Below are 19,131 nucleotides of genomic sequence, written 5' to 3'. Positions count from 1 at the left end.
AGCTGTGTGCCATCACCACAGGGATTTTTGTTGGTTTGGTTTGGTTTGGTTTGGTTTGGCTTTGGTTTTTCGAGACAGGATTTCTCTCACCACAGTTTTTAATACAAAAATACACATAAACATGCAAAAGAAAATATAAAAGTTGATTATCTCTAGGTAATGAAATTCAAGTGATTTCTATATTTTTCCTACTTCTTTACACCTTCAACGTAGTCAACAAAGGGTGTGGTCCTCTATTCCAGAAATCACTTTTTTGTTTGTTTGTTTGTTTATTTGTTTGTGGAGACAGGGTTTCTCTGTGTAGCATTGCACTGTCCTGGAACTCACTTGGTAGCCCAGGCTGGCCTCAAACTCACAGAGATCCGCCTGGCTCTGCCTCCCGAGTGCTGGGATTAAAGGAGTGTGGCGCCCCCCCCCCCCCCACCTCTACCCCCCACCTCCACCCCACCCCGCCCCCTCTCAGAAATCACTTTTTTAAAGGCTTTTTTTATTTATTTATTTTATTCTTATTTTATGTACATTGGTGTTGTGCCTACATGTATAGCTGTGTGAGGGTGCCAGACCCCTGGAACCGTAGTTACAGTTGTGAGCCACTATGTGGGTGCTGGGAACTGAACCCGGGTCCTCTGGAAGAGCAGCCAGTGCTCTTAACCTCTGAGCCATCTCTTCGACCCCTAAAGGTTTGTTGTTGTTGTTGTTGTTTGTTTGTTTGTTTGTTTGTTTTAATATGTTTGTGAGAGTAGTTGCCCATGGAGCTCAAAAGAGGATGTCACATCTATAGTTGGAGATACAGACAGCCATGAGCCACCTTATATGGGGCCTGGGAACAGAACTCAGTTCCTCTGCAAGAGCAATCCCTGCTTCTTAACTCCAAGCGTCTCTCTAGCGGGGAAAATGACTTCCCTACAAAATACTTACGAAAACCTGGGCACTTGTTGAGCAGTTCATCTCGCTTCTACCCAGGACTCCTGTGAGAGGACGCTCCCGTGTGCGTGAGCGGAGACTGGAGCCCGGAGCAGAAGCGTCACTTGGTTTTGGTTTTGTTTTTCATTTCCCAGTATGTTTTTCAATTCTTATTTTATGTGTGTAAGTATTTTGCCTGCATGCATGTCTGTGCATCTCATAGGTGCAGAAGAGAACATCAGATCCCTTAGACCTAGAATTGTAGGTAGTTGTGGGCCACCATGTGAGTGTGGGAATAAACATAGGTCCTCTAGAAGAGTACTCAGTGTTCTTAACCACCGAGTCATCTCTCCATCTTTGAATTTGCAGTACTTATTTTTCACATTTTTGTTAAAAGTCACAGTGTTGTGCTTGCTGGCTGCCACGCCCATGAGCACGTCAGTGCCGTCCTGCATGCCAGGTACACAGTGACCCCAGGTGTCCAGATCTAGATGCATTCAACACAGCATCTCCTTTATTCCCTTATATTCCCTTAGCTTTTTCGGGGGTGGAGGGGTGGCAGCTTGTATAGCTCAGGCCAGCCTCAAAGTTGCTGTGTAGCGGCTGGAAGTCTTCGCTCTCTCAGCCCCCCACCCCCCTCTTCATCCCAAATGCTGGAATGACAGAAGGAGGCCTCTGTACAGGGTTTGCTGTTCTCCTGGATGCTCAGGACATAAATCCGGGGGGCTGGAAGGGGGCTCAGTGGACGAGGTGCTTGTGTTATGTGTTCATGTTTCCAGAGCATGTTCAGTCTGGTGCAGCCGTGCAGTAGCGCAGTGGTAGGCATCCAACCTGGCAGAGCCGGCACAGGAGGATGGATGCCTGCTGCTCACTGGCAGTCGTTCTAGAGAACGGAACTCTGGGCTCAGTAAGAGTCAGTGTCTCAAAAAAGAAGGTAGAAAGCGATAGAGGACGTCACCCTTCACCCCCCCCCCCCCGCCCCCCCCCCCCACACACACACATAGCCCTTTTGCAATCAGCCCTTGGGGAGACTTGGCACATTTGTTGCCAGTGGCAGTTAGTCTTAGATTTATATTGTCAGGTTCTCAGTCGTGATTATGTGTGCACAAGGCAGTCTTTGTGAACTCCATGCCAGGCCAAGGGCAAAGTACTCTGGACAAGGTTCACGGGGTTTTTTGTTGTTGCTGCTCTGCCGGGAGAGCAGTGTGTCAGGCCACCCTCCTAGGTAAGTCCACCCTCCTAGGTAAGTCCACCCTCCTAGGTAAGTCCACCCTCCTAGGTAAGTCCACCCTCCTAGGTACGTCCACCCTCCTAGGTACGTCCACCCTCCTAGGTAGGTCCACCCTCCTAGGTAAGTCCACCCTCCTAGGTACGTCTACCCTCCTAGGCTCTGGATTCTGTAAACTCCTAAGTCTGGGTAAGAAATAGTAGATTCTGCTTGTGTTACAGTCCCAGTCGCCGTCTGGGATTGCTGCAGGAAGGCTGGAGGCCTCTGTAACAGCACGGCTGAGGGGAAGACAGAATTGGACCTGAGTGGCTTCCTCTTCCTCTGGGTCGTCACTCCTAGTCTTGCTTCTGTGGTTCTTTGCAGAGGCTTACAATTTCACTGTCCAGTGGACAGAGGTTCTGTGTTAACCTTTAATTTAGGCCTTAAAAAAATAGACTGTTTGAGTTGTTTTTGTTTAGTTGTTTTGTTTTGTGACAGTGTCTGGCCATGGGTCCCCAGGCTGGTCTTCTGCCTCCACCTACCAAGTGCCAGGTGTGTGTTCGTGTACCGTGATTCCTGCTCCCCTTGTGCTTTTAAAAATATGTAATCAATGTGTGTGTGTGTGTGTGTGTGTGTGTGTGTGTGTGTGTGTGTGTGTGTGTGTGACTGTGTAAGTGTATGTAATATGTCTGGGCAAGCACAGGACAGAAGATATCCCCTTGGAGAAGGGATTAGAGACATTTGGGATGTACCAGGCTTGTTACATGGATGTTGGGATCTGATCTCACTCACCCCCCCCCCACCCTTCGTGCCTTTGTAATGAATGCAAGAGCGCCCTCCCCCGCCCCCCAACTCTTCTTTGGATCCTCAGCTTCAGCATCACAAATAAATGAAGTCATTCATTCTCATCTCTGTAATAGAAAATCATTTCAGATCTTTCCTTCCTTCTTTCTTTCTTTCTTTCTTTCTTTCTTTCTTTCTTTCTTTCTTTCTTTCTTTCTTTCTTTTTTTAAAGGGCATCAGATCTTATTACAGGTGGTTGTGAGCCACCATGTGGTTGCTGGGAATTGAACTCAGGACCTCTGGAAGAGCAAGCCCGTGCTCTTAACCTCTGAGCCATCTCTGCAGCCCCCATTTCAGATTTTTCTAGCAGTGATAGTGGTTACATGAAATTCACTTTTATCCAAATTGCCAGAGTCCCAAGCCTGTGTATCAAGTTCTGGCTAGGAAAAGAGCACTTGCTGTGAATGCCCACCTCTGCTTTCAGCTTCTTTGCTTTCTTGCTGTTTGACAAGGTGGAGTTGGTTTGTGTTTTTGTGGTACTGAGAAATCAAACTAAGGGCCTCGTGCATGCATCAGCAGGCACTCAACCACTGAGCTGCATCTCTAGCAGAGAGCTTTTCTCTTGTGGTTTCTTTAGCCCCTGCCAGTTGCTATGACCACCAGGAAGTGTTGGGGAATCTCTCTGTTGACCAGGGTTAACTTTGAGTTTGGCATCCTCCTGTGTCAGCATTCTGAGTAGCTTTCAGGGGAGTAATCTTTTATATTTTTGTTGTTGTTGGTGGTGGTGTGTGTGTGTGTGTGTTTGTGTAAAGTGTATGTATGTACACTGTATGTGTAGGGGTGTGTGTGTAAGTATGTACACAGTATGTGTAGGTACATGTGTACACATAGAGAGGCCAGAGGTTGACCTCAGGTGTCTTCCACTCTCTTTTCTCCACTTTACTGTTTGAGAGACAAGTTCTCTCACTGATTGGCTGGACTGGCTGGCCAGTAGGCTCCACCCCAGAACTGGGGTTACAGACATGAATGACCATGGGTCTTGGGGGTCTACACTGAGATCCTCACACTTGCACACCAGGTATTTTGCTCAATGAACCATCTCCTTGGCCTCCAGTTTTTGTTGGTTACTGTTCTAGAGAACAAATAGGATTCTTTGAGCTAGAAACACTTAATGTAGATAAGTGAAACTGTTCCTAAGCAATTGTTTACTTTTCAGCATACATAAATATCCCCAAAGTACAAGTTTCTGTGTCAATATGTTCAAAGTAATGGAATTTTAAAAAATGAAATGTTTAGTGTTATTATACATGCATATTTTCATTGAAACTATTTTGCTAACATCACAATATACAAAAAGTATATAAAATAAAAGGTAATACATTTTACTTAAAATTCTATCTAGATGCTCTTTTTGAACATGCATGCCCAGTGTTCACATACATACTCACAGTGTTACACATCTATGGTCATCTCCTGCATTAGCTGTATGTTTTCCCTGTGGTATCTTAGACCTGTAATTCCAGCTGCTCAGAAGGCTGAAGCAGGATGATCCTAGGTTCAGGGCCTACAGAGTGAGTTTGAGGCCAGCCTTGGCAATTTAAATTACAAAATTTTAAGTAGGGATACAGCCAGATGTAAAACTCTTGCCTAGCTTGTGCAGGGCCCTGCTTCGTCCCCAGGATGGCTGATGAGAAGTGACTGACATCTCCACCGCTCCTTTAGTGTCTTTAGCAGAGTGCATTGCCATAGTTTCTTTGGTCATTGCTACATTGCAGACAGTTGAGTTCTTAGTTTTCTAATGTAGTTTGGGTGTCTATTGTACACCTTAAACATTTTACCAGTATTCATTTTAGAAGTAAAATATCTGAGACAACCAGTAAAGCTTGAATCTTTAAATAATACCCTGTCATGGTGCTTTAAACATTTAACCCATATTTTGAACTGAGCATGGTAGTATATTCCTTGTAATCCCAACACTGAGGAGGTTGAGGCAGGAGGATCACAAGTTACAGGCCCTGCAGGTAGGTAGGTGGGTGGGTGGGTGGGTAGGTAGGTAGGTAGGTAGATAGATAGATAGATAGATAGACAGACAGACAGATAAAGATAGATAGATAAAGATAGATAAGATAGATCGATGAGACAGAGTCTTAAGTATTAAGTAGCCCAGGCTGACCTCAAACTCACTCTGTAGTGGGGCATGCCTTTACATAATACACACATACACAATGATAAATAATAACTGACTTTTAAGTAATCTACGTGTTTCGAAGAGTAGTGGTCATGTGTTTGATCTCAGTCATGTGGTACTACATAGGCTATGAGAACAATAGGTTTCCTTCTGGGTCAGTCTTTGAGATGGGAATTAAGCTGTTTAGCCAAAGATGCTTCAGAAGCTTCCTGGCCATGCTTTTATTTATTAAATTTTTTTCATTTTACATACCAACCCCAGTTCCCCCTCCCTCCCCTTCTCCTGCCTCCTCACCTCCCTCCCACTCTACCCCCACCCACTCCTGAGAGTGGGTAAGGCCTCCCATGGTAGTCAACCAAGTCTGGCATACCAAGTTGAAGGAGAGCCTAGCCCCTCCCCACTGGCCATGCTTTAACACTAACATCTGGTGCAGTTATGAATCTATAGCAAATACTTGTTTTTGTTTTGTTTTGTTTTGTTTTGTTTTGTTTTGTTTGAGACTGAGTCTCTGTGTAGTCAGGAACTAGCTCTGTAGACCAGATCTCAAACTCAGATCTGCCTGCTTCTGCCTCCCAAGTGCTGGGATTAAAGGAGTGTGTCATCACTCCTGGCCTATAGCAAATTCTTTTTTAAAAGATTTATTTATTTATTGTGTATACAGGGTTCTGCCTGCATGTGTCCTTGCAGGCCAGAAGAGGGCACCAGATCTCATTACAGATGGTTATGAGCCACCATGTGGTTGCTGGGAATTGAACTCAGGACCTCTGGAAGAACAACCAGTGCTCTTAACCGCTGAGCCATCTCTCCAGCCCCTATAGCAAATTCTTAAGCCAGACCTGTCTATGCTGTTAGTTAGCAGGTCATTTCAGATTGCTTTCTGTCACTGTAAAAAGCACCAATTGCTCCGGGTGGCGGTGGTGATGCACAGCTTTAATTCCAGTACTTGGGAGGCAGAGGCAAGCAGATCTCTGTGAGTTCAAGGCCAGCCTGGTCTTCTGAATGAGATCCAGGACAGCCAGGGCTGTTACACAGAGAAACCCTATCTAGAAGAACACCAACCCAAACCAACTCTGGGTAAGTAAGAAAAGATCTATTACATCATACGTAATGGAGGGATGTCAAGGCAGTGTGTACAGCTCAACCTAGAGAAAAATTGCTGGAGGTTCCCTCTTTCCAGGTTACACTAGCTCGGTGCTTCTCCACCTGTAGATGGGGTCACCCTTGTGGGTCGAATGACCCTTTCACGGGGTCACGAGTCAGATGACCCTTTCACGGGGTCGCCTGTCAGTCAGGTAGCTTGCATCTCAGGTATTTATTTTACGATTCATAACAATAGAAAAATTACAGTTATGAGGTAGCAACAAAAATCACTTTATGGTTGAGATCACCACCACACAGGAACTGTACTAGAGGTTGCAGCCAGCGTTAGGAAGGTTGGGGAGCTCTGCTGTATGTTCTGTCAAGTTGACAAAAACTAACCAGCCGACAGGCATTGGGATTGCTCTCGTCTCTAGTTTGTAAATACGCATTTTCTTGCTACTTACTGTTAATATGGCTGTTTAGAGCAGGAAAAGCTTGCTTGAGGCGAAAATACACTCTTTCGAAAAACCAAGTGTGAGGAAAGAAGCAGGTTTTGTCTGGCCACTCCTTGAGTTAATGTATTAAATACTGTTGTAACTGGAGAGGCAGAGCCAGGTGGATCTCTGTGAGTTCAAGACCAGCCTGGGCTACAGAGTGAGACCCTGTCCCCAAAACAACACAGAAATATTTTTTAAAACTTAAGAGTTTGGGTTATAAAAGGGTAGCATGTCCGTTCTTTTCTGGGGTGGTGGAGTGCTTGCTAGCCACACCCCAACCCACTGTCTGTTCTGCAGTAAATTCCGGGGACACCCGAGGAAGGGCAAGAGAGAGTGAGGCAGTGCTTGACCCCTGGGGGGGCTCTTCTCTGGGGGGGGCTGTGTTACTATGGGGGGTCTTCTCAGGGGGCTGCATTACTGTGGGGGGCTCTTCTCTCCTCGGGGGACTGCGTTACTGTGGGGGGGGCTCTTCTCTCGGGGGGCTGTGTTACTGTGAGGGGGTCTTCTCGGGGGGGCTGTGTTACTGGGGGGACTCTTCTCCTCTTCTCGGGGGGCTGTGTTACTCACACACCTTCCTTGAAAAAGAAAACAGCCCCAAGCATGATGGTGTATTTCTGAAATCCCACCTACCCCATAATCCCAGCACTCAAAAAAAAACTGAGGCAGGAGGATTACTCTGAGTTCAAAGCCAGCTTGAGTTACAGAGAGTGTTCTATCAAGGCCAAGCTGGGACAGGCTATGAGTGTGGTCCTGTAGAGATGGGGAGGGGGGGGTCAGAAACTGTGCTCTACGTAGGACACACTGAAGGAGACATCGGAGACACCCTTGGTAGACACTACACTTTCCAGATCCTCTGCACAAGTCTTGGAAGAGCTTTCTTTGTTTTTATCTTACTAAGGAGAGATTCTGTTTTATTAGGTGACCAGGTTTTAGTGAATGAAAGGTAAGATGGATGTGCATCCTGTTGACTGGCAAGATGCCACAGTGAATCCGTAGAACAGTAATGTGAATAGATGGTTGAAAGCATGTTTGCATGAGCAGTGGCCTTCCGTGGCGTGCAGTGGCAGCACATAACAAAGTCAAAAGATTATAACTAGAACAACGTACTCAACTGTGTCTACACATAAGATGTTTAAGTACCCGCTCACTGGGACAATGGAAGCATACTTTTCCCTGTGTGAAACACTTTCTAAGGGATATTTGCACATACAAAGGCACAGTTTTAAAAACCAGTCTCTGGGTACTGAAGAGGTGGCTCAGGGGTGAAGAGCACTTGCTGCTCTTCCCCAGGACCAGTTTGGTTCCCAGAACTCACATTTGGCCACTTGAGTTACAACCACCTGTAACTGCAGTTCCAGGGACTCTGGCGCCCTCTTCAGGCTTCTGTGGGCACCAGCACATGTGCGTCTACACACAGAAACACACACGTACACATGAAAAAACAATCTTTAGAAAGAAAACAAACTCCTGGAAGCCTGAAGTGTTTTTCATAAACGTTTCTGAACTCATTTGGTAATAACACATGCCTTGCATTTGCTTGAGGCTATATTAGACTTCATTATTTAATCTGAATATCCATTCACGCCCTGCAGAAATATCTGTGGTTGTGGGGTGCTGCCCACACCTTCCTAATTCTGCATGATGAAGGTCACCTGACTTTAGTGACTTTTAGCTGGTTTATTTTATGTGTCTTCAAAATAGCATCTTTTGTCTTTGTTCTGTGGGCAAGATCTTGTTAGAAATTATGCTTAGATGTTTTTAAGAAAAGTCAATTATTTTCATCATGAGATTTGCCCTGAGTCTAAAAAAAAATTCCACATGCTTTCAGCTTTACTGGAGTGATCCAATAAGTGCCGGATGGTGTTAATGTGGCATACATTAGATTTCAGTCTGGTAGGGTTTTCAATAGAAGGAAATCTGTGTTGCTTGTTTGTGAAGTGAGTGTACTTGTTTCTTCCCACTGGAAACCGTGAAGTAACTAACCTTAGCTTTGAAACATTCCGTAATCACAACCTCTGCCTCCTTGGTCTGGGGTCCGGGCCCTTTCACTGCTAACCTCTGAGTTAAAGGGCAGAGCCCCAGGCGCCTCCCTCTCCCGTGCCCCTTGTGGAGTCTTATTTTTAACAGCACTTTGCTTTCTTGGCTTGCATGACATTTTATCTTTCTTTTCCTTTCTTTTTGCCGTTTGCAAAGACTCTTGGGAGGATTTGACAGATTTGGTGGAACAAGTGCGTGGTGATACAGAAGGTGCGTGCCACACCAGCATCTTTCAGCTTTTCTTTCTGTTTCCTTTTCCTTTACTCCTTTCCTTTCCTCTTTTTTATTTTCTGACCACCTTTTAATTGTCTTCCATGAGAAGGAGTGTCAGATTGGGGTTTTATGTACCATGGCGATAGCTGAGACGTCCCTGTGCTTGCCTGCATTAGCACAGCGTTCTGGGTATTTACAGTGCTCCTTAGGATATCTGTCAGCACTTCTAAAAGGGACATTATTTTTTTAAGATAAAAAGGTAATATTGTAAGATTACATCAAACTTTTCTATGACGTATTTTTAAATTTGCTTTTATATTTGTGAATTTCACAGTGGTCAAAAATAATAGCAATTTTTGAACATATTAAAAGTCTAGCCCACTTTTTAGAGTATTGGATCTCTGGTATCTTTGTTTCAGTGGTCTGCATCAAGATGATGCAAATTATACATCACTGCCTCTTGAATTTCTTTAGTTTTTTTCCTAATGTCAGCATTATTGAGATGAATTTTGCACACCAGGTAAAGACTACCCTTTACAGTGTACACAGTGATTGTTAGTGCATTCCCAAAGCTGTGTGTTTCCGTCACCACCATCCAATTCTATAATGTTTTCATCTCCCTAGAGAGGAACCCATGTACCCATTGTCAACCATTCCCTTCTCCTGCCTCCCTGTCCATGCCACTCCCCAGTGTCCTTTTCGTCTTCGTGGATTGCTGTTGTGGACATTCCATAGAAACACTGTCATGAACTACATGCCTGTTTGTTCATAGCTTCTCTCACTTAGCATGTTTTCAAGGTCCGTCCCTGTTATGGCCAGAAAACATTCTGTGGTTTGAAATACCATATTTTGTCTATCTGTTATGCGTGTGGGTAGATATTTGACTTGTTTGGGGCTAATTGTAAGGAATGTTTGTGTGAAAATACACAATGGCTCCCTAATCTTCCATATTGAGAAAATATCTTGAAGTAGAATTCTAGATAAAATGATGATTCAATAACTCTTAACTTACTTTTTACTCTCTGTGTGTGGATGTTTTACCGAGACCTATGTCTTTGCACTACAGGTGTTCCTGGTGCACATGGGGTCCAGAGGAGGGCGTCATGGGACAGTTGTAAGGCTCCATCCATGTGGGTGCTAGGACTCTAAGCCAGGTCCTCTGGAAGAGCAGTCAGGGCTCCTTACCAATGAGCCGTGTCTCCAGCCCAGCCCCTAACATTTTTGAGAAATGTCGGACTTGTCTAAAGCACCTGCACCATTTACATTGCAGCCAACAGTGCCTAAGATTGTAATTTCTTTAGATCCTTCATTAGTACTTGCTAGTTCTGTTTTCTGCTTTTAAAAACTTATTATTAGTTTGTGTCTACAGGTATATATATGCAGTGTGTATGTGCGTGTGTGTGTGTGTGTGTGTGTGTGTGTGTGTGTGTGTTCCACAGAAACAGAAGAGGGTGTCAGATCATCGGAAACTGGAGTTACAGGTGGTTATGAGCTGCTGCTGTGTGTGTGCTAATGTCTGAACAGTCTTTCCAGCCCTCCTCCTACCTTCCTCCTTTGTTTTGTTATTATGTACTTATTCATTCTTTATTTTCTAAAGATTGATTTATTTATTATATATACAGTGTTTTGCCTGCATGTATGCCTGCACTCCAGAAGAGGGTGCCAGATCTTATTACAGATGGTTGTGAGTCACCATGTGGTTGCTGGGAATTAAACTCAGGACATCTGGAAGAACCTCAATGCTCTTAACCTTTGAGCCATCTCTCCAGTCCCTTGTTTTTTATTTTTATTTATTTATTTATTTATTTGGATTTTCAAGACAGGGTTTCTCTGTAGCTTTGGAGCCTGTCCTGGACTAGCTTTGTAGACCAGGCTGGCCTCGAACTCACAGAGATCCACCTGCCTCTGCCTCCCAAGTGCTGGGATTACAGGTGTGCGCCACCACCGCCCTGGCTTGTTTTTTTATTTTTAAGACAAGGTTTTAATGTATATTTTTGGCTGGCCTGGAATTTTATATATAAACCAGGCTGGCCTTGAGTTTAAAGAGAGATCTGACTGCCTCTTTCTCCTGAGTGCTGGAATAAGGGTATGTGTCTTTTTACTTTCTTGATTGTGGTTTTATTGTTGTTGCTGTTGTTGTTGTTTTGTATATTTTTCTTCTTTTTTTTTAAGATTTATTTATTTTATTATGTATACAGCATGTATGACCAGAAGAGGGCACCAGACCTTATTACAGATGGTTGGTTGTGAGCCACCATGTGGTTGCTGGGAATTGAACTCAGGACCTCTGGAAGAGCAGCCAGTGCTCTTAACTTCTGAGCCATCTCTCCAGCCCGATTGTGTTCTGTGAAGCACAAATGTTTTAAATTATGTTGAAATAAAGCTCTTCTGTTTTTTTTTTCTTTTGTTGCATCCTCTTTGGGTCTAGTGTCATATATCTAGGAAAATATTGCCTATCCCAAGTTTGCAAAATTTTGGATCTGTGTTTTCTATAATGAGTTTTATAGTTTTAGCTCTTGAATTTTGGTCTCTGGTCCTTTTCAGTGAAATTTTTAAAGTTGATGTGTGTGTGTGTGTGTGTGTGTGTGTGTGTGTGTGCGCGCGCATGCGCGCACACGCGCGCAGATGCCTGTGCAGATGCCTGCAGAGGCCAGAGCTAGAGTTGCAGGTGGTTGGGATGTGCTTGCTGTGGGTGCTAGGAATCAAACTTGAGTCCTCTGCAAGAGCACTGTGTACTCTTCACCACTGAAGCATCTCTCCAGCCCTTTTCTTTTTCAGGATTATTTTGATTCATCTGGATCCTTTGCATTCCTATAGGTATTTTAGGATAAGCTTGCCAATTCCTGTAAATAAGACAGCTGGATTTTTATTTTTATTTTTTATTTTATTTATTTATTTATGTATTTTTTTGAGACAGGGTTTCTCTGTGTAGTTTTGTGCCTTTCCTGGATCTTGCTCTGTAAACCAGGCTGGCCTCGAACTCACAAAGATCCGCCTGCCTCTGCCTCCCCAGTGCTGAGATTAAAGACGTGCACCAACACCGCCCAGCAACAGCTGGATTTTCATAGGGATTGCTTTTGAATCTGCATTAACTCAAGGAGTATCAGCATCTTAGTATAATAATTAAGTCTTTGAAATCTATTGACATTGGATTTCTGTTTATTTTGATGCCTTAAATTTTCATTTTCACATTCTGTTTTCAGTGCACAAAACTTGCACCTCTCTTGTCAATTTATTTCTAAGTATTTTCTTTTTGGTACCATAGAAGTGAAGTCATTTGTGAGCTGTTCATTGCTAATTTGGTCCCTTCTCATCTCTAAGGAGTGTATTCCAGATACAGTTGATTCTTGAAGCTGTAGTAGTACTAAAGGCTATATGCAATATGATTTTCTATATATTTCTCAAGGAAAACATTCTGTTTACTAGGCAGGATGAGAGATTAACATTAGCTAATAAGAGATAACAATATAGCTTAGTAAGGTTGATTGGACAAGAGCCTCACGTACTTTGTGAAACTGAAGCACAGCAACAGTGTATCTTTTCTTTCCTTATACAGCTGAGAATGTTCATTTTCTCACAGAACAATACACTGTCCAACAGACTGTCTCTTTGGCACATCTAACTTTCCAGCGTCACTACTCTTGCATTTTCAGGCCATTATTAAATAATGGTCATTAATAAATAATAGACACACTGTAATACTATAACTAAGGCAGCTTCTGAGTGACTGACAGGCATATAGCTTATATTGCATAGTGTTGTTGTTTGTTTGTTTCTCTTTTGGGGGTTTGCCACCCAGCTCCCAAATAAATCACACATGGAAGCTTACAAATGCCCGGCCTTAGCTTGGCTTGTTTCTAGCCAGTGTTTCTTAACTTTAAATCATCCCGTCTACCTTTGCCCTTCCCTTACTTCTGTATGTCTTACTTTCACTTACTCCATGGCTGGCTGTGTGGCTGGGTGGCTGGCCCCTGATGTCCTCCTCCTCCCTGGCTACTTCTTCCCTCCCATAGTTCTCCTATATCTTCTCTCTGCCTGCCAGCCCCTCCTGTCCTTTCTCCTGCCTCGCTATTGGCCGGTTCACTTCTCTACTAGACCATCAGGTGTTTTAGACAGACACAGTAACACAGCTTCACAGAGTTTAACAAATGCAACATAAACAAAAGTAACACACCTTAAAATAATCGTCTACAACAGCATAGAGATGCCTGGACAAAGGGGTGATTCATTTTCCATTGTGGGCAAGAAAGGAATACATTTCCATTACACTGCATAGAAAAGCATGCATTTTAAAACTTATTAGTCGTTTATTTCCATTTAATATTTTTAGATCACTGTGACTTGCAGAAAGCAATATGCCAGGGGAGAGACTGGTATACAATAAAGTCTTGTATCGATCCTGTATCCTGCAGCCTTGCCAAGTGTACTTATTAGCTAATACTTTGTTTGTTTATGGATTCTTTAAATGTACAATATACTCTCTGAAAATACGATTTTACCCCTTGTTTCTAATCTAGATGCCTTTTGTTTTTGTTTTTCCTAATTGTCCTGACTCTCTTCTACAACATTATTTAGAAATGGGGAGAGTGATAATATGTATCTGGTTGCTGACCTTCAGCAATCTCTTCCACCCTTAGATACTGTATTAGATAGGAGTTTTTCCTAGTGCATTTTATGAGGTTAAAGGAATTCTCTTCTCAGCTGGCCAGTGGTGGTGCAACCTTTAATCCCAGCACTGGGGAGGCAGAGGCAGGCGGATCTCTGTGAGTTTACAAAGCAAGTTCCGGGACAGCCAAAGCTGTTACACAGAGAAACCCTGTCTTAAAAAGGAAGAAGAAGACATTCCTTTCTTTTCCCAGTTTGTTACATATAAACATGTCCGCCATTTTGTCTGCGTCTACTGAAACCACAGCCTCTATCGACTTGTACTGCTTTGCTTGACTTATATATGTTGAACACACCTTGCATTCTGGCATCAGTCCTCCTTGTGTGTATTAGTGATCTTCTCAGGATGTTGCCAGTGTTTTGTTGAGGCTTTTTGTGTCTGCATTTGTTAGGAATCTTCCAGTGCAGGTCTCTCTTCTCTTCTTCTGTCCCAAGGAAATATTGGTATGGTAGAAAAAGTTAGAATAGTTTGTGAAACACTGATATTAATTCTAAATGATTAACTTCAGTAAGGTCATTTGTGATGGTCTTCTCTCTGTGGGACTTAGTTTATGCTTTACTACTAACTCAGTATCTGCTTGTTACATCTTCACCCACGTTTTCTGTTTCTTGTCAGTTCGAATTGGTTTGTATTTTTCTAGGAAATCACCCACATACATTTTTCCTTTACAATTTAGATTGTTGCAGTGGTGGTGCACACCTTTGATCCCAGCACTCAAAAGGCAGAAGCAGGTGGATCTCTGTGAGTTCCAGGACAGCCGAGGACACAGAGAAACCCCATCTCAAAAACAGCTTTTAAAAAGTGTTTTTTTCTGCTGTTTGTGTAAGATCAGTGAGCCGAGTGTCTCATCTTTCCTTTCTCTGGTTTCAGCCATTCGACTCTTCTGTTGGTCAGTGGGTAAATGTTGGCTAATGTTTTCTTCCTGTTGTTGTTTTATGGGAAGAAGGGATTATGTGGGATTACAGTGTGAGAAGGGATCAAGCTCCTGGGGCAGGAAGGGTATGGCACTGGAGCGAGCAGAAGACAGCTGTCACATTACGGAGTAATGAAGCCTGGTGGTTTTGAGTCAGGGCATTGCCAGGCAAACCAGGCTGACCTCACTCAGGTCATGGTCAGGTCATAACCCTCTCGCTTCAGTCTCCTGGGTACTAGGATTGCAGACACGGGTCAATATTTCTGGCTTTAATGTTGATCTTTATCAGATTCAGCTTTGAGTTTTGTGATTTTTCTGAAGTTTGGGGTTTTGTTTGTTTGTTTTTCCCCCCCACTATTTAGTTATTTCTTCTCCATTTAATTGCATTCATTCTGCCTTCTGTTAAGATACATCATTTATATTTATAGTAGATTATATATTATATTATTATGTTATTTGCCTTTGTGGAATCATGAAGTTTTGACATACTAGAGACAAGAATCTTCTAAGTCAGTGCCTCTTAAGCTTTAATGTGTAAGCAGATTGCTGGAGTTTCACTTCCTGGTGAAAGTTCAGAGCATGGTTCACTAGCACCAGAGGCCTAAGCTCTAAACCCCAACAGTTTCCCTGTGATCTGATGCTGATGCAGGACCACAGAGTTCATGGTATTTGGTGTCAGAGTAATTAATTTCGGGGGGTTTCTGAATGGGGACATGGCCGTTTCTCTATATTCTGTGGATCTTTCTGAGCCACTCCGAAAAGAACCAGTGTCGCAGTGTGTCAGGAGGATGGTTGCTATCAATGTTGGTTGTTTTCACAGTGTGTCAGGAGGATGGTTGCTATCAATGTTGGTTGTTTTCACAGTGTGTCAGGAGGATGGTTGCTATCAATGTTGGTTGTTTTCACAGTGTGTCAGGAGGATGGTTGCTATCAATGTTGGTTGTTTTCACAGTGTGTCAGGAGGATGGTTGCTATCAATGTTGGTTGTTTTCACAGGGTGTCAGGAGGATGGTTGCTATCAATGTTGGTTGTTTTCACAGTGTGTCAGGAGGATGGTTGCTATCAATGTTGGTTGTTTTCACAGGGTGTCAGGAGGATGGTTGCTATCAATGTTGGTTGTTTTCACAGTGTGTCAGGAGGATGGTTGCTATCAATGTTGGTTGTTTTCACAGGGTGTCAGGAGGATGGTTGCTATCAATGTTGGTTGTTTTCACAGTGTGTCAGGAGGATGGTTGCTATCAATGTTGGTTGTTTTCACAGGGTGTCAGGAGGATGGTTGTTATCAATGTTGGTTGTTTTCACAGGGTGTCAGGAGGATGGTTGCTATCAATGTTGGTTGTTTTCACAGGGTGTCAGGAGGATGGTTGCTATCAATGTTGGTTGTTTTCACAGGGTGTCAGGAGGACGGTTGCTATCAATGTTGGTTGTTTTCACAGTGTGTCAGGAGGATGGTTGCTATCAATGTTGGTTGTTTTCACAGGGTAGAGAGTTATAGAACCAGTCCAGCTCTCTCCCTGTTAGCTCACTGCAGAGGATGTCACCTCCAAGTGACAAGATTCCTTGCATAAAGTCAAATGTTCATTTACACAGTAAATAGTTGATGCCAAAGATTAAGAGTGGTTATACTTTCTGAAAGAGCCCAAGTTCAACAGCGCCCACTTTGCATTATACCGTTAACAAGAAAAGGTAGCAATACATAGGGATGAACTTATGATCAGCTGCTCTTAACCAGCCACTTGAACAGAGTGTGCCTCGTGAGAGTGGCGCAGAAGTCACTCTCCTCCTCACTTCCTCCGAGGAGAAGTGCATGTGATATCTGACTTAGCATTAGGAGAGAGTGCAGTGAGGACCATAAATAACCAGGTTAGCGGTGAGGACAAATACAAAGTTCACAAAAGTAAGTGTCTTCACGTTACTTAGATGATATTTTATTTTTATTACAAAGGCTTTTTTTTTTTTTTTTTTTTTTTTTGGTTTTTCGAGACAAGGTTTCTCTGTGTAGCTTTGCACCTTTCCTGGATCTCACTCTGTAGACCAGGCTGGCCTCGAACTCACAGAGATCCACCTGCCTCTGCCTCCCGAGTGCTGGGATTAAAGGCGTGTGCCACCACAACCACCCAGCTACAAAGGCTTTTTTTTTTTTTTAAAGAGCATTCAGATATTTCTTTCACTATCAAGAACAACTCACAAGCCACATGGTGGGAGGCAGAGGCAGGCGGATCTCTGTGAGTTTGCGGCCAGCCTGGTCTACAGAGTGAGATCCAGGAAAGGTGCCGAAGCTACACAGAGAAACCCTGTCTCAAAAAACAAACAAACAAAAAAACCAACAACAAATTAGTTCATCTTTACTAGACATTAGGTTTATGTTAACATACTACATAGTAATATAACATTAAATATCTCTTGTATTTTCTATAGGCATCCATAACCATTTCAAGGTTTTGTTGTATAGACTTCATTATGACATTTTTATGAATGTCCATGATCCATTTTGATCATCTTTACACACACCTAATGCTCACATTCTTTCTTCTTCTTCAATCCTACCTGAGCCCTGGAGGGGGATATAGATAGATGTCTCATTGCCGAATCCCACAGCCACTTACAGCACTTTTGCCAGTCATGAGCTTCTGCAGTTAACCACTGGCCACTGCAGAAAGAAGCTTCTCTAACCAAAGCGGGCCCCACGAATCTATGGACATAAATATATGTATAAGGCAGTTGGATGAGCACACTGTGTCTGCTCAGCAGAGCAGTAACAGCAGCATCTCACTAGGCTGTGACCTCTCCTGTGGCCTGTGACCAGATTTACAATTCCAGATGTGAATTCCTGCTTATAGACTGGGCTACAAATCCAATTAGCAAGTGGTTGGTTACTCTTGTAATAAGTTACACTGTTGCACAGGACAGCACATCTTGCCTGGTGGTTGGTATTGTTGTATTCCTCTGTGTCCTATAACAATGACATATAGCATCTTAAAAGGATCTTATTATCTAGTTCTGGTGGATATGGAAGGACAGTGGCAATTGTTGGTATTTTTGGGGAGAGGGGCCTTGAAATTTTCAAACATGTATACAATGAAATATGATTATTCACACACACACACACACACACACACAACTTTCCCTATATCTCCAAAACATCCCACCCTCAACTTTTTAGGTTTTGAGTCAGAGTTTCTCTGTGTAGCCCTGGCTGTCCTGGAACTCTCTCTGTAGACCAGGCTGGCTTTGAACTCAGATATCTGCCTGCTTCTGCCTCCCCAGTGTCAGAATTAAAGGCGTGTACCACCACGCCCAGCTCAATTTTTCTTTTTTCCAGACAGGGTCTCACTATGTGGTCTTCACTAGTCTAGAATTTACTATATAGACAAGAATGGCCTTAGACTCACAGAGATTTGCCTGCCTGTGCCTGCTGAGTACTAAGATGAAAGGTGTCTGCCACACCACACCTAGCCCATTTTTGCCATTGTTATTATTTTTATGACCCTCTCTGAACAGTTAATGCTGCCCATATATGTAGGGTATGGGACCATCCATTGGAACATGGGAATCCTACCAGCGGCCACATCTGCAGGAAAGAATCATTTCCCTCCATCCCCAAAGCAATTATCAACTGCCAGTAGCACCTCAATAAGGGTTGGGAAGATCACCTGTCCTGTCTAGACCATAATTTCATCCATCTTGATCTTGGTCGGGTCTTGTGCAGTCAGCTGCTGTGAGTCTAGCTAACACATCACATTCAGAAGACAGCCTTCCCATCACCCTCTCTAGCCTCTGCTGCTCACACTGCTTCCACTTCCTCTTCCCACGTGTTCCCGAGCCTTGGTGGTGGTGCGTGGTGTTCTTTCATTTTTTTATTCGTTTATCAAGGATCAGATTTCCTTGTGGCTTTCTACACATCACTGGTTTGGGGTTAACCTCTCCTGCTGCTTCCTGTTTTCCTGCTGCACCCCTCCCCACTTAACCCTTTCTGCCTCCGATACCCCCTTTCACTCTCCTGTCGCAGGCATCTTGCTGCCCTCCCCCACCCAAACAATTTCCCCTTTGATTCAGTGATCCCCTTTCCAGTTTCCTTGTGTTCTCACTCCCCATAAATGCACATACATGGAAGTTAATAACCAAGATCTGCATTTAAAAGAGAACATGTGTTTGTCTTTCTGAGCCCGAGTTCTTCCCTAATACAGTATTTTCTAGTTCCATCCCTTTTCCTGTATGTTTAATAACCCCCTTTTTCTTTCTGTCTGAATAAAATTGCGTTGTGTCTGTGTACTACTACATTGTCATTGTCCTTCATGAGTTGGTGGACTTCTAGACTGGCTCCATTTCCATGCCGTTGTGACTAGAGCAGCAGAGAACATAGATGTGCAGGTGTCTGCCCTAGACCACTTGATCTATAATGAGCAAAGAGAGCTAGCCATATCTGGGGCTAGAGAGGATGGCTGAGCTGTCGAGAGCTTGGACTGCTCTGCTAGCAGACCCAGGTTAAATTCCCAGCACCCACATGGCAGCTCACAAATCATCTGTAACTCCAGTTCTAGTGTGTTCCATGCCCTCTTCTGGCCTCTGTGGGCACCAGGCACACATATGGTGCATAGACATATGTGCCTGCAGAACACCACATACCTAAAAAAGAGAGATGTC

The 19,131-nt window shown here is 43.6% G+C and overlaps 1 protein-coding gene across 7 annotated transcripts in view; it reads left to right on the top strand.

Annotated features, from left to right (window-relative positions):
* Rufy3 (RUN and FYVE domain containing 3) overlaps window positions 1-19,131 on the top strand; it is a 78,621-nt gene that overhangs the window by 22,820 nt on the left and 36,670 nt on the right. For 2 of the 7 annotated variants that reach the window (XM_036200204.1, XM_036200208.1), the window contains exon 2: window positions 8,852-8,905. The exons of the other annotated variants lie outside the window; for them this stretch is intronic. In XM_036200204.1, the coding sequence (XP_036056097.1) occupies window positions 8,852-8,905 (54 nt within the window). The remainder of the gene's footprint in view (window positions 1-8,851; window positions 8,906-19,131) is intronic. 7 annotated transcript variants of the gene reach the window in all.

The sequence above is a fragment of the Onychomys torridus genome, chromosome 10 (genome assembly GCF_903995425.1).
Source record: "Onychomys torridus chromosome 10, mOncTor1.1, whole genome shotgun sequence".
Taxonomy (NCBI): Eukaryota; Metazoa; Chordata; class Mammalia; order Rodentia; family Cricetidae; genus Onychomys; species Onychomys torridus.
The sequence above is the reverse complement of the archived record's forward strand: the minus strand, read 5'-3'. Positions and strand labels throughout refer to the sequence as shown.